Genomic DNA, 20,245 nt, shown 5'->3' on the forward strand with positions numbered 1-20,245 from the left:
TGCATTTGTTGGGTATGCTGAAAGCTGCTTTTCTCTCTTGCAGAAAATGAGGGCCTTTAGATAGCATGTGGCAAAATTTCACCCCCGAGTGCATCATAGGTCAGATAAAAGACTGCCCTGTCTTGCCCATATCCTTCATATTTGACTTTATGCATTTTATCTCAACCTATTTAATAATTCAACTATGAATGACAATTGGAATTTAAAAAAAAAATCCCATTAAACCAGTTTCATTACCTAATGTTATTGATTTTTTGTAACTTCGTTGCTAAATTTAGGTGTAGGGGTTGATCTGAATTGGCGTAAATGTGATTAATGAAGAAATAATTTAAGTTGATTAAAAAGGGCTTAAAATAATGTGATTAGCCTGTTGAGATTTGTGTGGCTTATTGGATTACACATTTTATTCCTGGAGGATTGCTGTAAGATTCAGAATAAAATTAAATTGGTCACCCTATTCTGGGCCCCCAGTGCTTGGTAATCTCCAGTGCCATGATGCCATGCAGAAGGCACAGTCACACTCAACCATTTTCTTTTGGAAAAACAGAAGATTTAATTTTTGAGTTAATATCTAAATAATCAGGCCAAAAAATAGCACCGAAGTCTGGTCTGCTCTCCATTAAATGGGGCTTAAATGAAATCATGCTTGATCTCATGGGATATCCTTTTGGAAGGAAGGAGGTGCTGATGAAAAAGTGATGAAGACTCTGCAGCCATCCTTGGGAGATTGTGACCATTGTCAGTTTTGCTTTTCTTGTTCAAAGTCTTGGATTAATTTTGAATGTGTTGATTTCCAGGATTTAAAAGAATGTATCACCAGACAGTACTTATCTTCAGATAATCTTTATATAATCATCTTAATAATCAATGATCCTTGTAGATCCCTTCCAGCTCAGAATAGTCTGTGATCTAAAATCTGTGACATTAGTCTACATTTTAAGTTTCTAAGGGATCCATAGGGAAATGTAATTTGAAGGGCTTTTTAAAGTACATTGATTAAGGATTTAATTAAACTACTCAATTGAAACCATTACGTTCTGAATAATAAATAATTCTGAATAAAAGTGCCCAGATACTTCTTAATTAGGGCATGATGTGTCTGCTAAAGTTTTTCCTTATATTAATGCACATTTTTATTAATACTAATTTAATAATTATTAATATGGACAATATGTGTATTGAATTAAAAGAATCTGTACTCCCTTAATTTAATGTGTTTTCTAAAATCTTCCTTATCTTTGTGGCACTTGTGAACTTTCCAGTTTTCAAGGCAATTTCTAAACTGAGAGCATCACATGATGGACAAATACAAAGATATTAGAACTTTTCTATCCTGAGTAGGTACTATGTTTATACAACCAACTATACTATTTTGTGTTATGATCTTTTTGTTATGTTCTTTGCTGATCAGCTGTGATGACGAAAAAATTTCCCCAGAATTATTCTCCTGCATCAGAGTCCTGTAAATAAGGACTTGCCCCTTGTGGTTTCAGAATTATGACCTTGTATTTTGCTCCTTATTGGAAGATACTTATTTTTTTATGTATTGCTTGTCAAGCAGTCTTTTGACTGCTGACTCACATTCTGGTATTCATCACTGTTGAAACTTGGCTGTGTATCATCTCCAGACTCCATGTGTATTGATTTTATGCTTTCTTCCAGCTCACTCTAAAAATGCTAAAGAGCACTGGGCTGAAGAATGGGTCCCTGCAGGATCCCATTTGAAGCATTTCTTCATGACAAGTGTTTCACGTTTACTGTTGCATTTGAAAGTTATCGTTTATCTTGTGTTTGATCCATTTAATGTGTTCTGAGTTTATTTTTATTGCTGTATCTTCTTAATCAAAATGTCATTCACTACCAAGTCAAATGCATTGCAGAAACCATAATACATTACAGAGTCTATTACCAATGACTTTGTGTATTAACCAAACTTTTAATATCATAAAAGCAGAGATATCAGGTTAGTCTGACAAGCTGTTTTCCATAATGTTGGAAATAGTTAATGCTAATCATCGTTTTATTCTTAATCAAATCTTTTTCAGTTTCTCCATTATTTTGACAGTGAAAATTACCCACTCTCAGACGCAGTGCTCATCAAGTATTTAGAGGTGAAATGAAGGGGAGTACCAGTCGGGCATGTTTTTGCTTAGCCAGGTCTTTCTGAACTTATTTGGCTTTTCCTCCTTGGTTGCTATTGGCATTCTCTTATTCTCTTAACTTTTGTCCCAGATTCAGAGGAGGTTCTGTGACAGAATGAGGATTTGTACAGTGGAGTTCTCCTGCGAATGCTGCAGCTGAGATCCCCATTTTCCAGACCTTGCTGCTACTACTTCTGCTTAAAGACAGAAAGCAGCAAGTGTCTTTCTGTCTTTCTCAGGTTTATATTCCCTGCAGGGTGATGAGTTCAATCCATGTCCAAGGTGCCCTTGCAGACTAAGAAGGATTAGAGCCTGTGAAGTAATCCAAGTACTTGGAAATAGCAGAATATTTGGGAGCGGTAGTGGTTGGAGATATTACATCCAGTGAGCTGGGTCAGTCCCTTACAGACTGTAAGTTTCCTCCCAACTGGAAGTAGATCTGGCACTTGGGGTGTCCTAAGTGAAGGGGCTTTTTCCTCAGGGAGAATGGACAGTATCCGTGAAAAATCTTCCATCAGGCGGCATCTTCCGTAGGGTTATATGGAGACATTGCGTGTATGTATTGAAGTGTCTTACAGGAATCTGTTTCTCACTGTAGATGTTGCTTAATGCATAAAAGGATGCTTGCACTTGTGGAAACCAGTTGGATGAAACTTTAACAATAATGGCAGAAGGCGCTGTGAAGTGGTAGCCTCATTATAGGCTTTCATGTTATTGTGCTCTTGGAAGATTTTCAACCTTGGCTTCATGGCCCTACTTATAAAAAAGAAGGGAGAAGTAGTAACTTCAGCACGGTATTACAGCAGAAAATAAACCCTTCTTGTGTTGTGTGCTTTTCGTTTCCAAAAAGCATTTCCAGATGGAGTCTTTATGTGCTGCTGGCTTTTTCTTTTGCTCTAATTTGTCATTTAAATAGCAAAGGTAAACCTTCTTCAAGGTAAAATTGAATAAATGTAGTAATGTTAGTCATTTAAAAAAGAAAAGGAAAAAAGCAAGTACACAGCAAAGCATTTCTTAAACAGCAAATCATTTTGGTTCAGGTGTTTTTCCTAAAGATCTGCTCCAGGCATTCGTTTGTATCTCCTTCCAGCCTTACACAACAGTACTTGGAAGTGATTTTAAGTAATGGAGCAAAAGAGGAAATCAGACAAGCCATTATTGTCTTGCCTCCTGTTGAGCTTCTCCCAGAATAGCTAAGCTATTGTCTTCACTCAGTTTTCCTGCCCCGGCTGTACCTATTTTGCAGGGTGACTTTTTAAATGAGAAGCTGACTGTAGTTATTATTAAAGGTCTTGGTGACAGTCCAGTGCCCATACTCAATGTCTTGGTAATCCTGGAGCTGAGGAAAGCCCACTGTAAATGCAGATATTACTTACTGTTCCCCAGGACACTTTTCTTTTCCTGTGCCTGAGCTCCCTTAGTCCTTGCTCTCTACGAATTATGATAGTGCTGAGGCTTCTGCATGGAGCTTGCACTTGAGTTAAACTTCTGGTTAGTGACAACTCCCTGGCTTTGCAGACATGCTAGCGGGACTATTTTGGTATTTGGAGAATTGTTGGACACTGTGTTCTGAAGCTGTTTCTCGTGTATGTGTCCGTGTTGTATTTTCGGTCTGCCTTAAGTTTTCTGTTTATTCCATTATGTGTGTAGCTCAGCTTTTAACAGCGCATGTGCTAAATTTTTGATCTGGTCTTTGTTCCCCATGTGCACAAATCCCTGAATCAGTAGGGATTTTGCCTTGAAGAGGCTACCAAGTTTGATCTCATAGCAGTAACATCTGCTCTTGCAGTCTTCTGAGCTGTGTGTTAGCCCAGGTGTGACTGTCAGCATCCCAATAGCTGCCTGCACCAGGGATAAGGTGATTTGGCTGTGATTTACCCTGTGCAAAGGTAGTTGCTTTGTGCCATGAGTTGTTAACCTGGATTAAATTTGAGTAGGCAACCTTTTCTTTGTTGACCTGTGAGTTGTCACAGTGGGTATCTATCTGATACCTACATCCTACAGGCCCTTGCCAAGAAAGATTAGAGGGAGTTTAACTCCTTAATTTGATGTGATAGCAGGGGCTGTGAGAAGAGTTGATAAAATCTGCAGAATGGGCAGCCCAAGGATTCTCTCTGAGGATGGCCAGAACATGGCTGAGATTTACAGAAGAAAGCTTTGTGTGCTAATGATGAATACTGGCATCCAGTGATCATTGCTACCTGTAGTAATCATGTGCTGGTACTGTGGGTTCAAGCTTTGAGCTGCACCTGATCAAATGCACTAAGCCTCACATGTTTATGAGATCCAGTTGCAGCCCTGGCCTAGGCTTTGACTTTGTGTTCTCTTGGATGGTTTTTATAAGTCTTCCCTGCTCTGGCTTACTTCATTACAGAAAAATTACACTGTCATTTGTCAGCCTGCTGCACGGTGCTTTGAGTGCCATTAATGACTCACTGACTTCTTTACTTTCTGTTTAAAAGTACGTTTTCCTACCACAAGTACAGTAAAGCCTCAAGATTTTCAGGGACTGGGATTCTGTCTTTGTATAACTGAGATATCTAGAAGTATCGCAAAAAAACTTATCCTGTAGAACTTCGTTTCTCTTAGAAAACAAAGAATCAGGTAATCAGTTGGCCAATTAACTGGAGCATCTGGAGTTTCCAGAGCAGATGGCTTTTAGGATGCACTGTTACTTACAGTCTATTTGTGAGGACAGACTAAGCTGTCTGTTACTGATTTCCTAGTGCTAGGTTCAGGAAAAATGTCAAAGATTAGACTCAAACTGGTGAAAATGTGAATAGTTTTTTTGGGGAAATAGCTCTTAATCACACTTAATGAGTTTATCTTTCAGGATTATTACTGAATTTCATATCCTTTCACAGGAGCCCTGCAGCTCTTTAAGGGTTTTTGGTGTCTTTGACTAGGTGATGGGTTTTGCCTTTCTTATCCTCCTTAGCAGAATCCTGGAAGACTGTCAGTGCTTTAGAGAGCCTTCAAGTAACTGAATTTCAGACAAAGAATAATTCATGAGCTTGACCTTTGTGTGCAGGTTTGCTATTCAGCTCTTATTACTGCCCTGGTTCTTAACTTCGGATGGGCAATTTATGTCCTATAGTTTTGACAAAGAGGGTGGGATGAGGTGGAGAGCATGTTTACTCATATTTTTTTAATCCCACTTATTTATTTCTGTTAGCTCTTTGATTTAAACAGCAGAAGTTTGAGCAGTCAGAGGTCAGGGTGGATGGGGTGGAGTTTTCCCACAACTGCTGATGGCTTAGTGATCCCACTGTTTATGTATCCAGTCCCTCTGACGAGGATAATGTGTTCAACAGGAGAGCTTCTCCTATTTTGGGAGTGTGCTTAGACTGCTGTTCTGAATCCCTGCTTTAGAAACATTTAGAAAATGTTAGGATGCAGTCAGGCCAGCACAAAGATACATCTCCTTGGTCCTTAATGATTTCAGAGCAGCAGTGCATGTGCTGAAATCTATTGATGTGCTCTTGTGTTTGAGGTCTCGAGGTATTTTATATAATGGATACTCTGCAGGCTCAGGAGCAGGAAGGAGATGGAGTCATCCTGTTAGAGCACCTTAAAGGGGATAACCAAAGAACTGAAAGAAACCATAGTTTTGAGTCACTTTGAAAAAAGTGTCTTACCTTGGAAACATAAGGTTTCCCATATGAGTGAGGATTTCCTTTTTGTACTTGCATGTTGCACGCAAACTGATTGTGTTTGTTTCCAGGAACAGTGCTTTGTATAGAGCTTGGCTGTCTCTGGCAGGAAAGATCTTAGGATGGAAAATCTACAAGTTAGTTCCTCATTTTCACATTGATGTAGATTTCTCTTTTTGGCAAACATCATCTTTTGTTTTTGATTTTTCACTACCACAATAAATCCAGTTCCATCAGTACAAGTGACTGAGGGTAAAGGGCAGTCCTAGGCCAGTTACTGTCCAGTTACCTAGGCAAGATCAATTTTGATGACCTTAGCATATTGGAGAAAGGTAGAATTTCCAGCTCCAAGATTCAGGGCTGCATCTCATTGTGCTTTCTAATTGCTTTGGTTAATGAAGAGGAACAAGTGCTCTTGCATGCCTGAATTCTGAGGAGAGGTTTTTTGATAACTTGCAGCGTTTGATACCTTGGCAGGTAGCACAAGAGAGTAGGTTTCCTATTTATCCATGTAAGATTTTGGCAGCTTTTATTTTGCTAGGTGACTGTACTTTTTCCTGTTCTTAGTATCCAATAGAATGGAGCAGCAGTTTAGCCACTGGAGACATTGCAGCACAGTATTCTTAGCTGGATGTCTTGTCTTAGAAGACCAATCTGTTGAAATTGGATTAAGGTAGAGATTTAAAGAAAGCAATAGCTACACTAAAATTAGAACCCCAAGTCTGGAGTCTCAGTTGAACTAAACTCAGCATAAGATCAGTGGCAAGGCACAGGGTATATAAATTGTCCTCTCCAGGCATTGATGTGAGTAGGGCTCAGTGGTGGGAGGACACTTCTTGAAGAAAATACTCCTCTGCTCCCCAGGGTGGTCCCTAGGGATCTGGAGGTGTGTGGCCTGGCTAAACCATGGTGTCAGGATCCAGAGGTGCTTATTCAAACATTAGGAGTGTGGTAAAACAAAGGCGAGTGCCTGGGCTGTCAGGCTGAGAAGACAGCTTTGGAGCTTACAGAAATACCTTCTGAGTTTTTGCAAGACTGGAATAATTAACTTTGTGATAATTATGAATGAAAACTGTCACATTATATCTGAAGTAACAGCTCCCACTTTTAAAGACTGAGAAGACTGAGTATGCTCCTAGTCTAGAGAGACGGAGAGGGGAATAGCTGATGCAGTGATAAGCTCAGTTAGCAATTGCAGTTTTGTGGGGTTTGTATGTATTATACATTAGATTGAGAATATTGTTAGTTAGAATAATCCCATCAGTGTCAATAATACTTAAATCTTGTTAGTTGTAGGCAATTAGTCTGTGGATTAGGCTTGAATTCTGTTCAATTGATTGAAAGATATAGGCAAGTCCTCCTTTGAGATGAAGTGCTGTTATACAATTCTGATGTTCCATACATACCACTAAGTACAAAACCAGAAGTATCCATCAAAAATAAAAGCAGGGAGAGAGGACACAGAGGATAATCTAATCCCCACCAAAATCCCTGAGGGGTTAAGACTGAGTGTTAAAAGGAAACTTTTATCGTTTGTCCATGAGGTCAATTAGGCTTTTTTTCCCCCCACCTTAATACATGAAAAATGGCTGATTAATTCCCTGACTTACTTCGATCAAAAGGCACAGGTATCTTGAAACTAAAAATAAATGTCTTTCATTTTTTGCAGGAAAAAAAGTAGTTACATAACATTCGCGCCTCCTTAGTTAAGACAAAATGTCAGACCTGTAGATAAATCAGATAGGCTGCTCTGATGAGATTTCTAGGTCTGGCCCTGAGGAACCTCTGTCAAAGAATGAGTCACTGCAGAATCCAAGGCCATTAATACTTGGAGATTCTCATTAATATGAGAAGAATATTCCTAATTAATCAATCTTAAATCTAAATATTGCTCCTGTAAACATAAGGAAATAAAAAAGATTACTCGTGGGGTAACCTGCTGCATTTGTTTGTATTCATTAGCGTCTACTGCCTGAAGATTTCCATAGCCAAAGCTGTGTATTAAAACACAGTATGTTAATGCAGGAACAGAATATTTTTAGCATAAAACTGTAATTAAAAAAGTAGGTGACCTGAGGCACTCGCTTTGTTTACTTTCTTCCTGTTTCTTTAAGACCCATTCTCATAATAAGTACTAAATAAATGGAAAGAGGAATTATTCTTGTCAGTAGAAGTCTCTCTATTAGTTCAATAAGAAATCTTTATCATAAGAAGTTCAGAGGTTTTAATTTTGTTCCCAGCAGATACCATGCCTTTAAATTCAGTAGTTAGAGGCCTGGGGGTTTGGAAATATTTTGGATATTATTGAATGAAGTGAGCGAATGACAACAATGTAGAAACGTTCATACTGACTAATTTGCTGAAAGTATCTTCACAAACATGCAAATGAAGAGTGGAGAGGTTCGTATGAGCACCAAGAGTGATGCTCTGTGGCTTGGGGAGCTACACAAGGTCCTGCTCAGATGGTGCAGAGCATCAAAGGACAGAGATGGGTGGATGGAGGGCCCTGCTAGAGCAGGGCTTATATGTGGGATTTGCAGAGGAGTATGACTTGAGGGAGGTTGAATGACACAGCAGATAAACTGGAGCTCAGTGGAACCAGCTGCTGGGGTAGGGAAAGGAAGTCCAGGCTGCAGAGGGTTTGGGAGTCGGGGGTTCTGGTGCCTCAAAGCAGATTCCCGGCGGCTGTTGGGAAGCTGGTGCCTGGTGCACATCAAATGTCTGGGCCTGAGGCAGCGGGGTGGAGAGCTGTGTGCTTAGGCCCAGCATTAACATTTCCTTGCCTCAGGACTCCTTTTCCATTCAAAATCCAGGCAGCTGAGGTCGCTTCAACAACAGAAGGCAGAGAATTAAGGAAGCATTGTTGGTGGCTAGGGAAATAGGAGGGAAAACAATTTTAACAAGTCTTTCACAATTAATTGCAGTCTTGAGTGATGTTTTAAAAATACTTTTGGTAGCTGTTGGATAGTTTACATACTAATGGGATAGATGGAAATCATGCAGAGAAAAGAAGGATTTATAATTTATAATTATTGTGAGATGTTTTGAATTGATAATATGCAGGGAAAGGTTCAAATTTAGTTGCTGCACTGACATTACAGACAGCTTTGCAGGCAGCTGCGTTTACATCAGTTGATACTGAAAAGACAGTCGCATGTCTGGCTGAGTATTTTCTAAAGAGGAGTTAGAATACATTTCCTAAAGACAAAGGCTTTGGATTTCTTGTCTGGCTGTCCATTTTCCTACAGTGCTTTGTAGTTGTTGTACACAGAAGTGACCAGAATAACTACTTTTCAAAACAAGTGGGGAGACAAGAGAGTGATGTATCTGCTTTGAAACTGGACATAGTTTATACAACTGGATACTGACTCCTCACAGCTGTAGCAGGTTGCTGAAATCTGGAAGACAGTTTAATAGCTGCAAATGTCACTCATGAGAACTTGCTATCTCTAATGCCACAGTCAGTCAAGTCGCTTTATAGCTCAGTATATTTTATAGCTCAGTATATTTTATAGCTCAGTAGGGAACTGAATTGTGGGAAGGAATAATATGTTGTGTTTTGAAGTTCAGAAGAACATTAATTATCATTACATAAATGTACCTTTTCTATTATTTATGCACTTGTGGAATGACCAAAGAAAACCTGCTAATTTTTTTAAAAAATGTAATTATTCCACAGGATCCTTCAAACCAAAAATGTGGAAGAAAGAAAACAGTGTCCTTCAGCAGCATGCCGTCAGAGAAGAAAATAAGCAGTGCCAGCGACTGTATCAGCTTTATGCAGGCTGGGTGTGAATTGAAGAAAGTTCGTCCAAATTCCCGGATTTATAACCGTTTTTTTACTCTGGATCCTGACCTGCAGGCTCTTCGCTGGGAGCCTTCCAAGAAGGATCTTGACAAAGCCAAGCTTGATATTTCTGCTATAAAAGAAATCAGACTAGGGAAGAACACAGAAACATTCAGGAATAATGGACTTGCAGATCAGATTTCTGAGGACTGTGCGCTGTCGATAATTCATGGTGAGAACTATGAGTCCCTTGACTTGGTTGCCAATTCAGCTGATGTGGCCAATATTTGGGTATCAGGATTAAGGTACTTAGTTTCTCGTAGCAAACAACCCCTGGACTTGATGGAAAGCAGCCATAATACCCCACGGTTTGCCTGGTTAAAAACTGTATTCGAAGCAGCAGATGTTGATGGCAATGGCATAATGTTAGAAGATACAGCTGTGGAGCTAATAAAGAAGCTTAACCCCACCTTAAAGGAATCAAAGATTAGATTAAAATTTAAGGAAATTCAGAAGAGTAAAGAGAAACTGACAACACGAGTAACAAAAGAAGAGTTTTGTGAAGCATTTAGTGAACTTTGCACAAGACCTGAAGTGTATTTCTTACTTGTTCAGATATCCAAAAACAAAGAGTACCTGGATGCCAATGACCTGATGCTGTTTTTAGAAGCTGAGCAAGGAGTGACCCACATAACAGAAGAAATGTGTCTAGATATTATACGCAGGTATGAGCTTTCTGAAGAAGGGCGGTTGAAAGGTTTTCTTGCAATTGATGGATTTACTCAATACTTATTGTCCTCAGAATGTGATATTTTTGACCCAGAGCACAAAAAAATTGTCCAAGACATGACGCAGCCTTTGTCACATTACTACATCAATGCATCCCACAATACATATCTAATAGAAGACCAGCTCAGAGGCCCAGCTGATATCAATGGTTATGTCAGAGCTTTAAAGATGAGCTGCCGGAGTATTGAACTGGACGTCTGTGACGGCCCAGATAATGAACCCATTATTTGTAACCGCAACAACATGACATCGCCACTTGCCTTTCGAAATGTCATTGAGGTAATAAACAAATTGGCCTTCTTTGCCTCAGAATACCCTCTTATTCTCTGCTTGGGGAACCACTGCTCTGTACAGCAGCAGAAGGTGATGGTGCAACACATGAAAAGGATCTTTGGAAACAAGCTGTACACAGAGGCACCTTTGTCCTCAGAAGCCTACCTCCCATCCCCTGAGAAACTGAAAATGAAGATCATTGTGAAGGGGAAGAAACTGCCCTGCAACCAGGATGTATTAGAAGGAGAGGTCACCGATGAAGATGAAGAGGCTGAAATATCCCGAAGACTGTCAGAGGACTTCTCAAGGGAACCGAAGCTGATCTGGCTCTGCAGGGAGTTGTCTGACTTGGTGTCCCTATGCAAATCTGTCCAATATAAAGACTTTGAGACATCCATGAAATCTCAAAATTATTGGGAAATGTGCTCCTTCAGTGAGGCAGAAGCCAGTCGGATTGCAAATGAATACCCTGAAGATTTTGTTAACTACAACAAAAAGTTTCTGTCCAGGGTGTACCCGAGTGCTATGAGGATAGACTCCAGTAACTTAAATCCTCAAGATTTTTGGAACTGTGGTTGCCAGATAGTGGCAATGAACTATCAGACCCCGGGGCCCATGATGGACCTACACACTGGTTGGTTTCTACAGAACGGGGGATGTGGGTACGTTCTCAGGCCCTCAGTGATGCGTGACGAAGTGTCTTACTTCAGCGCAAATACCAAGGGTATTGTTCCGGGGGTCTCCCCCCAGGTCCTACATGTCAAAATTATCAGTGGGCAGAATTTTCCAAAGCCCAAGGGTGCATGTGCAAAAGGGGATGTCATAGACCCCTATGTCTGCATAGAAATACATGGCATTCCTGCAGACTGCACCGAACAAAGAACTAAAACTGTGCAGCAAAACAGTGATAACCCTATTTTTGATGAAAGCTTTGAGTTCCAGATCAATCTACCAGAGCTGGCTATGATCCGCTTTGTTGTTTTGGATGATGACTACATTGGGGATGAGTTCATAGGGCAGTACACCATCCCACTGGAGTGCTTACAGCCCGGATACAGGCACATACCACTGCGCTCTTTTGTTGGTGACATCATGGAGCACGTTACCCTCTTTGTTCACATTGCAATAACCAACCGAAGTGGAGGCGGGAAGGCACAAAAGCGCAGCCTCTCAGTGAGGATAGGGAAGAAAGCAAGGGAGTACACCATGCTGAGGAACACTGGTCTCAAGACTATTGATGACATCTTTAAGCTGGCAGTGCATCCACTGCGAGAGGCTACTGACATGAGAGAAAATATGCAGGTATGAGACTTCCATTGTGTGTGTTGGTGTGTCCTGAATGTGGAAGGGAAAGTCCTGGTTTGAACTGCTGGTAGAGCATGCTTGCTGAAGCTGGTGGAAGCTGGTGAAGCTTCAGACCCACAGCTCTTGTCAATCTTTAAATGAACATTGGCAGGCTGATAGTTACAGGTGCTAACTAACAAGCAAATATAGGATTAGGCAGAAACATTTTAAAAATGAGTTTTTAAAATTTGTGCCCTCTCCATGTTTTAAAATTTGTGCCCTCTCCATATTTTTTCCTGGGAAAGCAGAATTGAGGGTATATTTGTGTTCCCTGCCTCCGGTCTCAGATACTTCATTTCCTCATTGGTTCTAGAAAAAACGTCAACAAGCTTTTGGTTTGCTAACTGAGTGAGGGTTATGCTCTTAATTTTCTTTGGGTGAGTATAAGAAGCAGTCAGTGGATGTGTCATTTAGGTCTTGTCTACACCAAAGAAACCCCCTGTGCAAAGAGCAGCATGTTTTCCCAAGTGTGTGTTGCCACTGTTTGCCCCAGGGCTGCAGATGTTTGACATAGGCACTGAATGCCACTTGGATTGCAGTTTCCTCCCTGCTGAATAACTCTTTTGTCTTGGCTGGTTGAGGGCTGGCACAGACACCAGTGCCATGTCTTGGCTCAGAGGGTCCCCGGGCACTCTGTCCGTGCACCCATGCTGCTCCGTGCAGCAGAGCCTGCTGTGGCCAGCAGCATCAGGGCCCAGGCACACAGGCACTGTCACAAGTGCTTGGGTTAGACCTTCGTGGATGGCAGGATGTGAAGTGGCAGCGAGGCCAAACAAGAACCTGCCCAGGGCTCTCTTCTGTGGTGGGGGTGACTGCAGGTTGATTAAAGGACAGCTCAATTCAGAGCTTCAGGCACTGCCTAGAAACAAAACTGAGTAGCATTAAACAATGAGTTTTCCTTAATAAATAGCTGGAATCAGCCATAGCTATCTCCTTGGTAAAGATACAGAAACAGTTCATTTTTTTTTTTTCTCTTGAAAACAGAAGAAAAACACATAGCACTTCATTGACCCCACTCTTCTGGATGGAGTCTAAAGCAAATGAAATGTTGACAGCTGGAAAAGTTTACAAAATGACATAAGCTTTAAATCACTCTCAAAGGAATAGCCTCAGCATATTTTTAAGAATGGGAAACTCTTCCCAGCCTTTCCTTTCCTTCAGGCCTTGAAAGTAACTAGCTTGAACTGCTGACTCCACCTTCTGTCTAGGTCAGGCACTATATATGAGCTATGTAAATGAAAATATTCGGATTTTGACTCAGAAACAGCATTAATGTGCTTTCCAAGCAAAAGTTCAGTAAAAGATCATGTTCTGGGGAATGCTGTGTAAAGACATAGTTTTGCGTTTAACTGCATGCTCTCGAATTTAATTAATGAGAAAACCATCTATTACTTAGCCAGGCATTGTCTGACCATTGTTTTTTTTTCAGCAAGTTGTGGGAGGAACATTTGCAAGGTATGGGTTGTTATAATACTCGGGTTTTGTGCATCTTGGTCACTCCTTGTGCAACTCAAGAAGCAAAATGATGGGTGCATGTCAGCTGTATATCCTCTGACCTGATAAATAAATAAATCCTGGCATGTCAGTTTGGTTTGACCTGCATATCCAGTGTTGATTTTCCTACATGGGACCTATGAAGGGGAAAGAGTGTTTGTGTTTCTTTATGATGTGGTAATGTAAGGCTGAAAACAAAGTGAGTTTTTCCTGCTTGCCTTTCCCATGGGAAATACAAGGTCTGTCAAACTTGTTCTTGCTGGAGGATGATAATGATGGGAGAACAAAGTGATTACAGCATCAAAAGCGATTGGAGTCTAAGCAGTTGGTAAGAGAAATAGCATTTTAGGCTGATGGTTTAATATGCTGGGGAACTTGTCCCTGTTAGAGCTGGATTTGCAGTGCAAAGTTGCTGAAGAGCTCGCAGTTGGGATGCCTGAGCCTGGGAGAAAGCTGGATCTGGCATTAGGCTTCGGGACAGAGAATGGGGCTGGCAGGGAATTCCTGTGTGAGATGGAATCCTGTGGTCCATGGTGGGCCCGGGGACGGTGAAGAGCGGGATAGCACTGCCTCACATCAGAGGGGAGAAGAAGAAAGGGCTGTCAAGGTAGTGGCAGGTGGAGGGGACTGAGTGGCGAGTGGCAACACGTGCTGAAGCGTTTGTGTCCCTTCCCCAGAACGCCATGGTGTCGGTGAAGGAGCTGTGTGGGCTGCCGCCCATCGCCAGCCTCAAGCAGTGCATCCTGACCCTGTCCTCGCGCCTCGTGAGCAGCGACAACGCGCCCTCCGTGGCCCTCTGCATGAAGGACACCTTTCCTTACCTGGAGCCTCTGGGGACCGTGCCCGACGTGCAGAAAAAGGTCCTGGCAGCGTATGACCTGGTAGGCACTTCGGCACTGCTACCTCTGCCTTTCCCCACTGCTGTGAATGGGGCAGGCTGTGCCCACTGGCTTTCATGCACCCAAATGGTCCAGTTAAATAAACAAAGCTCTTCAAATGACTCGGGCTCTGCCTGGTTGGCCTTTAATCACCACAATGCCACACTGGGCTTTTTGTCGTCGTTTCCTTTTTTAAACACAGTTGTGGCTAATACAGGTTGGCATTTGAAGAGGACTTTGTTTACAAACTAGCAGCAATTCAGCTTGTACTGGCACTGTTAGTCCTTGTCCTTGGGAAGCGGCAAAATTTGTGTGCTGGCCTTTGCTGGCCTCCCCGCAGCAGAGCACAAGGCTGTTAGATAGGGAGCTGCAGCATGGGAGTTCCCAGGCAAAGCTGAGCCCTCCCTTTCCCTAGGCTTTGCAGCAGCACTATTAAGTGCTGTCCCTGTCAGATCAAGTCAGTGTTGCTCTTGGGGAGGGCATGGCAGAGTTGGAAGGGAAGATTAAAATGCTGTTTTCTTGCATGGGGAAGAAGAGTTCAGTGTGGTACAGGAATGCTTATACAAATGCAGCGACACGAACTGGAATCATTCCAGCTGAGTGCTGCTGCTCATTGTATGACATATGTCACTGCTGTGGGTGACTGAGCAACAGCTGTGCGTGACTTCAGCAGCAGAAGTTGCTGTCACACTGTGCCTCTTGGGCTGTGGGGGTGCCCTGCTGCTTCCCGTCCTTTTTGACGGTCTGCAGCAACCGATAGCAAGATGCACAGTTCTGCCAAGCCTGACTTAAATATTGCACTGTGGCAGCCAGACTGAATCACAACTCTTGTTAAGAGGGCAGCAGTTACTTCTGCAGCTTGTGTTCATAAGGAAGAAAATGGTGAATAATGCTGGGAGTATCGAATTGCTTCCAGAGACCCTGATGTGTTGCAGAGAGTGATCGCAGCTTAGACCAACTATTCAGTGTGCCAAATGCTCACCTCCTTTCCATCTCACTTTCCTTTTCAAGGGAAAATCAGTTTGTGGGGTGGGAAAGACACTGATGGTGATTAAAACAGAAATACTAAAAGTACTCTGAAATAACCCCTAGGTTCGTTCCAGAGTAGTTTCTATTACCTGGGAGTGATTAAGTTATCAGTTGTAACAATACCAGAACAAGGATTTGCAAATCCAGTTGATTGCCTTATTTCAGATGGAACTTCTTTGGGGTAGATTTGTTACATGGTGTCATGTCTTTCTGAAAGAGCAAATACCACATAAATAAGAGATTTTTCTGTCTTTGGAGGCCTGCTTAATGGAGTTTTACCAAAATGAAAGTGTCATCTCTTATCTTTGTAATTATATACTGAAGAGTACACATGGGACTTTTCAAGGCCTCCTGGTACTCTGGAAACAGTTTTTCAATTTAAATAGGTGAAAGGGCTTTTTTTAGATGCAGACAAAAACACTTGTACAACTGTTTTAAATAATGGTTGTTCTCACCTTTGTCTCTAATAGGGGAAGATGTAACTTGAACGTCAGAAGAACATGCAAACAGTTTAAAATGAGAGAGAGAGAAGGGAGCTGTGCCTTGCCTATGTAAGGATTGATCTGAGATATAGTTCTGTTAAGAAGAACATGATACTTTTTTTTCCCCACTTTGGCTGTGACTGCCTCTTACTGACTAAAACTATTTGCTTCTGAAAAAGAAAGCTGGATTTAATAAGTGATTTTGCTACGTTTTGGATGTTTGCCTTTTGAAACAATGCCAGCAGCAGAATATTGGAATCTATTTAGCCTTTTCTGTGTTTGAATAAATGAACTGTCTCTATCAATCTTGATATTTGAAATCACTGTGGGGGAAGGGGTTTGCATTTTGAATGTTGACAAGGGGCTTCTCCTTGCTGTATAATGACTTCATATATTCCAGGGTGTATTTCTTTTTAATAATACTTTTTTTTGTGCAAAGGAGAGCACAAGGAGATGTTGTTGGAAAGCAATACAAAATATTTTAGCCTATTTATTAATTTTAGTTCAAGATATACTACGGTTCAGCCTTTCATATTGTTGATAAATATGGCTTCAAGGAACTGGATACACAAGTGCTTGCTGCATGTCTCTTCACTTCAAAGCACTTTTTGAAGGAATAGGCTTAAGAGCATTTTTAAATGCATAAAATAAAATCTGTTTATATTGGCCTGTCTCTTGTATGAACAGGCTATACTTCTTAACTCCTTTTACAGTAAAATGGAAAAAAGTTTGACCCTAAATCTCATAGTGTGACTGCAGGTCTGCCTCACTCACTGGGCCCCACAGCACAGGGAGCTTCAGTGCTGGGCAAATGCTTCCTCACCACCTCTGAAAACACATGTGCCACATACTATAAAAAGTCTGCTTTGAAAATAATTTCTGATGAAAACAGCCCTAATGTGTTAGAATTTTTTCCCCTTACAGAAAATTGCTAACTGAATATACCGTTCTATTTTTCCGTGGAGAGTATAGACTCTGCGTGTGTGTTTTATGGGGCATAAACAGGGCTGATGGTCCAGGGCAATGGAGGTGCAAATGCTCAGAGACCTGCCACAATGATCTGGAAAACAATTAACTGTCTGTTCCCTCCTGCTCAGCCTTTGTCAGCTGTGAGATAGACAAAGACCCGTTTGTGCAGGTTGTTTGTTTTTTCCTGGGCAATTAATTTTACCATTGTGCTCTGCATTAAATATTTTCTTTTGAGAGTAACCTTATTAGAATAAAATTTAATGTGCTTTGTTTAAGGAACCAGAACAATTTTTCAGGACTGTGTTTCTCTCATTTTATGGTGGCATTGCAGTGGTTTAGTGGAGCTGTACTGTTGGCCATGTCTCATGTAGGAAGAGGCTTCACTGATAATACTCGGTTGTATGGGAGTTTTTGCAGAGGAGAGCAGGGAATAGGATTTGCCAAAACCAAGAAAATAAGATGGACTGTTGGCAATACACAGACAACATTTTTGAAAAGTGTGTCAATGATCAGAAATACAGTGTAGAATGGCTAATTTCAATTTACAGCTTTAGTTGGTACCACACATAGAGCGTGATTAATGGATTCAGGTCATGATGTCATTGCTTCCAACACAAACATCCTAGGATAGTGTACCCTGTCACTTTTAGAGTTGTTCTTCAGATCTTTCCTGTCCCATGAGGAAGGGCTGCTGCTCTGCCTCTCTTACCTCTGTGCTCCCCCTTGTCAGTGGTTGCTCAGGTGGGCAGCATGTGCAGTGTGCCTCACAACCTGTCAAATTAATGCTGGTGTTCTTTGATCACACCTAAGAAAGGAGTTACTCCATGTGAAGAGAAGGGATGGGGCCCAGCTGGACCTGACAGATGGTTGAATTATTCATTGCAAGCGGTTATCCTGTGAAGTTAGGATTTTTTTTGGTTGAGAATTGTTTGGAAACAGATTGTGGTTACTCTGTCTGCACGATATATTCATGTGCTGATGCAAGTGTGCATGAACTCAGGGACACTTGTGCATTTTGCATTTCAGTTATTGGTTAAGCATTATTTTCCTCCAAGATCAAATGATTGAATCATTTGAAAATCAAAAGCAGTAAACAAGTGATAATAAGTGTTCTTGGTTTTACCCAATCTCCTGGCTCATGTGCGTACAGAAATTTTTCTAAGAAAAATGAGATCTCCAAGTTATCTTTACATGCTTTCAAATCATAAATAACAAGAAGTGTAAAAAAGGTTGAACAATGAAGCTATTTATTATATAAACTCACGTTGACATTAATGTTTTTCTCTGTATTCAAGCCTAATCTTGCCATGTTGAAGCAGATAGTTATGGAAGGACAGGGTGGCTGTAGGTACTTCTGGGAGATGGCAGGGTAGTTAAAAATGTCTTGGCCAACGTGGAGATGGATTGGGGATTTTTGAGAGGAGAAGCAGCCTCTGTGAGGTTGCTGGGAAATAAGTTGAGGTATTTAATGGCAGTAGTTTTATTGATATGGGTATTGGTCCATGCACACTAGCAGAGGTCTGCTGAGGTGTGTGTGAGGTGAGCTGCTCTTTGTCTGCTCTTCTTTCGTATTCAGTCTTTTTGGGCTTGTCTTGTTGCGGGCATGACTTTATTCCCAAGAAGAAAGTCCTTTTTCCCAGTTATTATGTAAATGCAAAATGACTAAGTAGATTTTTGTGAGCTTTTTCACTGAAATTCATACCTCAGCTGGGATAGAGTCATCCCCAGAGAAACATTTTTCACAATTCTCTAAGCAGCTGAAGACAAGGGATATTGCAGAGCAGAGCATCCACTGCCAAAGAAGTGTCATAATGCACTGATGTCAAACACAGTCCAGCACATGGACATTGTCTTGAATTTGTATTTGTTTTAAAGAATTTTCCATCCAAAATTGGACATGGACTGGGAAAGTCAGTTTCTTTTTCCACTTCTTATTAAGGAAAGTCCTGTTTCTTTCTCTATTTAAAATTCTCTTACCCACTGCTCTCAAAGTTTCTTGCTTGGATTGCCCATGTCCATTAGTCACTACTAAAACAGAACCTGCAAAGAGTCAAATCAGAACTTCCCTTAGAGAATGAAGTTCCAATTGGGTACTTTGTTTTAGCATAAGCGTTTTGAAAACTGACCTCTCTCTCTCTCTCTCCCCCCCGCCCTCCATTGCTCCTGTTCTGTAGAGGACTGGTTTTCATGCAGAGATCACATCCTCCAACAATGATTCCATATTTCCCTAGAAATATTTCTAACTGAAAACACGAAATTGGAATTTAAGGTGAATTTTATGCCGTTTCTTCTCAGTTTGTGTCAGTAAGGTGTTTCAGATGTTTCCAGCTCACGTAACCATCCTTGATAGCTGTTTCTTATGCTGGGCTGTTGCAGGAAAAGTCTTGGATACCAAAATCTGGCTTGAACTACACTAAGACAGAGACAAGGTGGTGGACAGAATGGTGGCCAGCAGCATTCCTTCCCATGTCCTGGCGCTGCATACCCATCTTTCTTTTCTTGCAAAACTTGCTGGCACATGATTGATTGCCTGACTGTTTCTTGTCCCAGATGTGTACAAGAAATGCTCAATGGTAAAGGGAATTCAAATTTTCATGAGCTCAGTTTGCTATTCAGCTGTTTTATGAACTGGTTGTTTTTGTAACCTTTTTTATTTTTGATTGATGGTGGGTTTGGTTTGTTTTTGAGGGTTTTTGTGGTTTTGTTTTTGTAACCAGGCAAAACTCTTCATTGCCAATGAAAAGCATAGAAGATTGGGACAATGGCCCTGAGGAGACACCTAAGAGAAAGCTTCCTTTTAGTCTGATGTTCAGTCAATTTCTGTTCTAAACTTTGGAATATTTATGAAAGGTTTCCTTGAACTGTCCCTTTTTTCTCATTTATCTTTCCAGCAGGAGCAGTGCTTTAATTTGCCACCAGGAGCTTTTCCTCTCTTTTTTGTCTTTTCTTGGTGAGACGCTGCTGTGTTAATTTCCTCTCTCCTTTTCAGTTTGTAGAATAATTCATAATGAAAAGAAGAAGTTGGTCTTTAGCACAAGAGTTCATTAAAGTAAAAAGAACATTCTTTTGTTCAGTTTGTACTGATCCTGTGATTAAACTGCCTTTAGTACAGGCAATAAATAACCCTGTTAATTTCATGTGAGTAATATGATACCTTCAGCATTAAGATATTTTAAATTTCACTTAGTGACAAAGTAAAGCATTGTTCTTTGCGTGAAGCACTGGGATTTTAAATTTGATGTTCCATGCTATTCTTAGACACTGAAGGGAGACAGGTCAGTTATGTTTTCAACCCTTGGACTGTTCCACTTTCTGGGTCTTATATACTGGATAAGGAGAAAACTCCTGGGTTTGTGCCAGCTCTTACTTCCTATGCTTTTTTTGAGAATCCAGCATGATTGTTACA

General features: G+C 41.1%; 1 protein-coding gene across 1 annotated transcript in view; it reads left to right on the forward strand.

Annotated features, from left to right (window-relative positions):
- Positions 1 to 20,245, forward strand: part of PLCL1 (phospholipase C like 1 (inactive)) — a 187,252-nt gene that overhangs the window by 136,634 nt on the left and 30,373 nt on the right. Inside the window, exons 2-3 of the mRNA XM_032114175.1 lie at positions 9,474 to 11,945; positions 14,159 to 14,362. Of these exons, the coding sequence (XP_031970066.1) occupies positions 9,474 to 11,945; positions 14,159 to 14,362 (2,676 nt within the window). The remainder of the gene's footprint in view (positions 1 to 9,473; positions 11,946 to 14,158; positions 14,363 to 20,245) is intronic.

This window comes from Corvus moneduloides, chromosome 7, assembly GCF_009650955.1.
Source record: "Corvus moneduloides isolate bCorMon1 chromosome 7, bCorMon1.pri, whole genome shotgun sequence".
Taxonomy (NCBI): domain Eukaryota; kingdom Metazoa; phylum Chordata; class Aves; order Passeriformes; family Corvidae; genus Corvus; species Corvus moneduloides.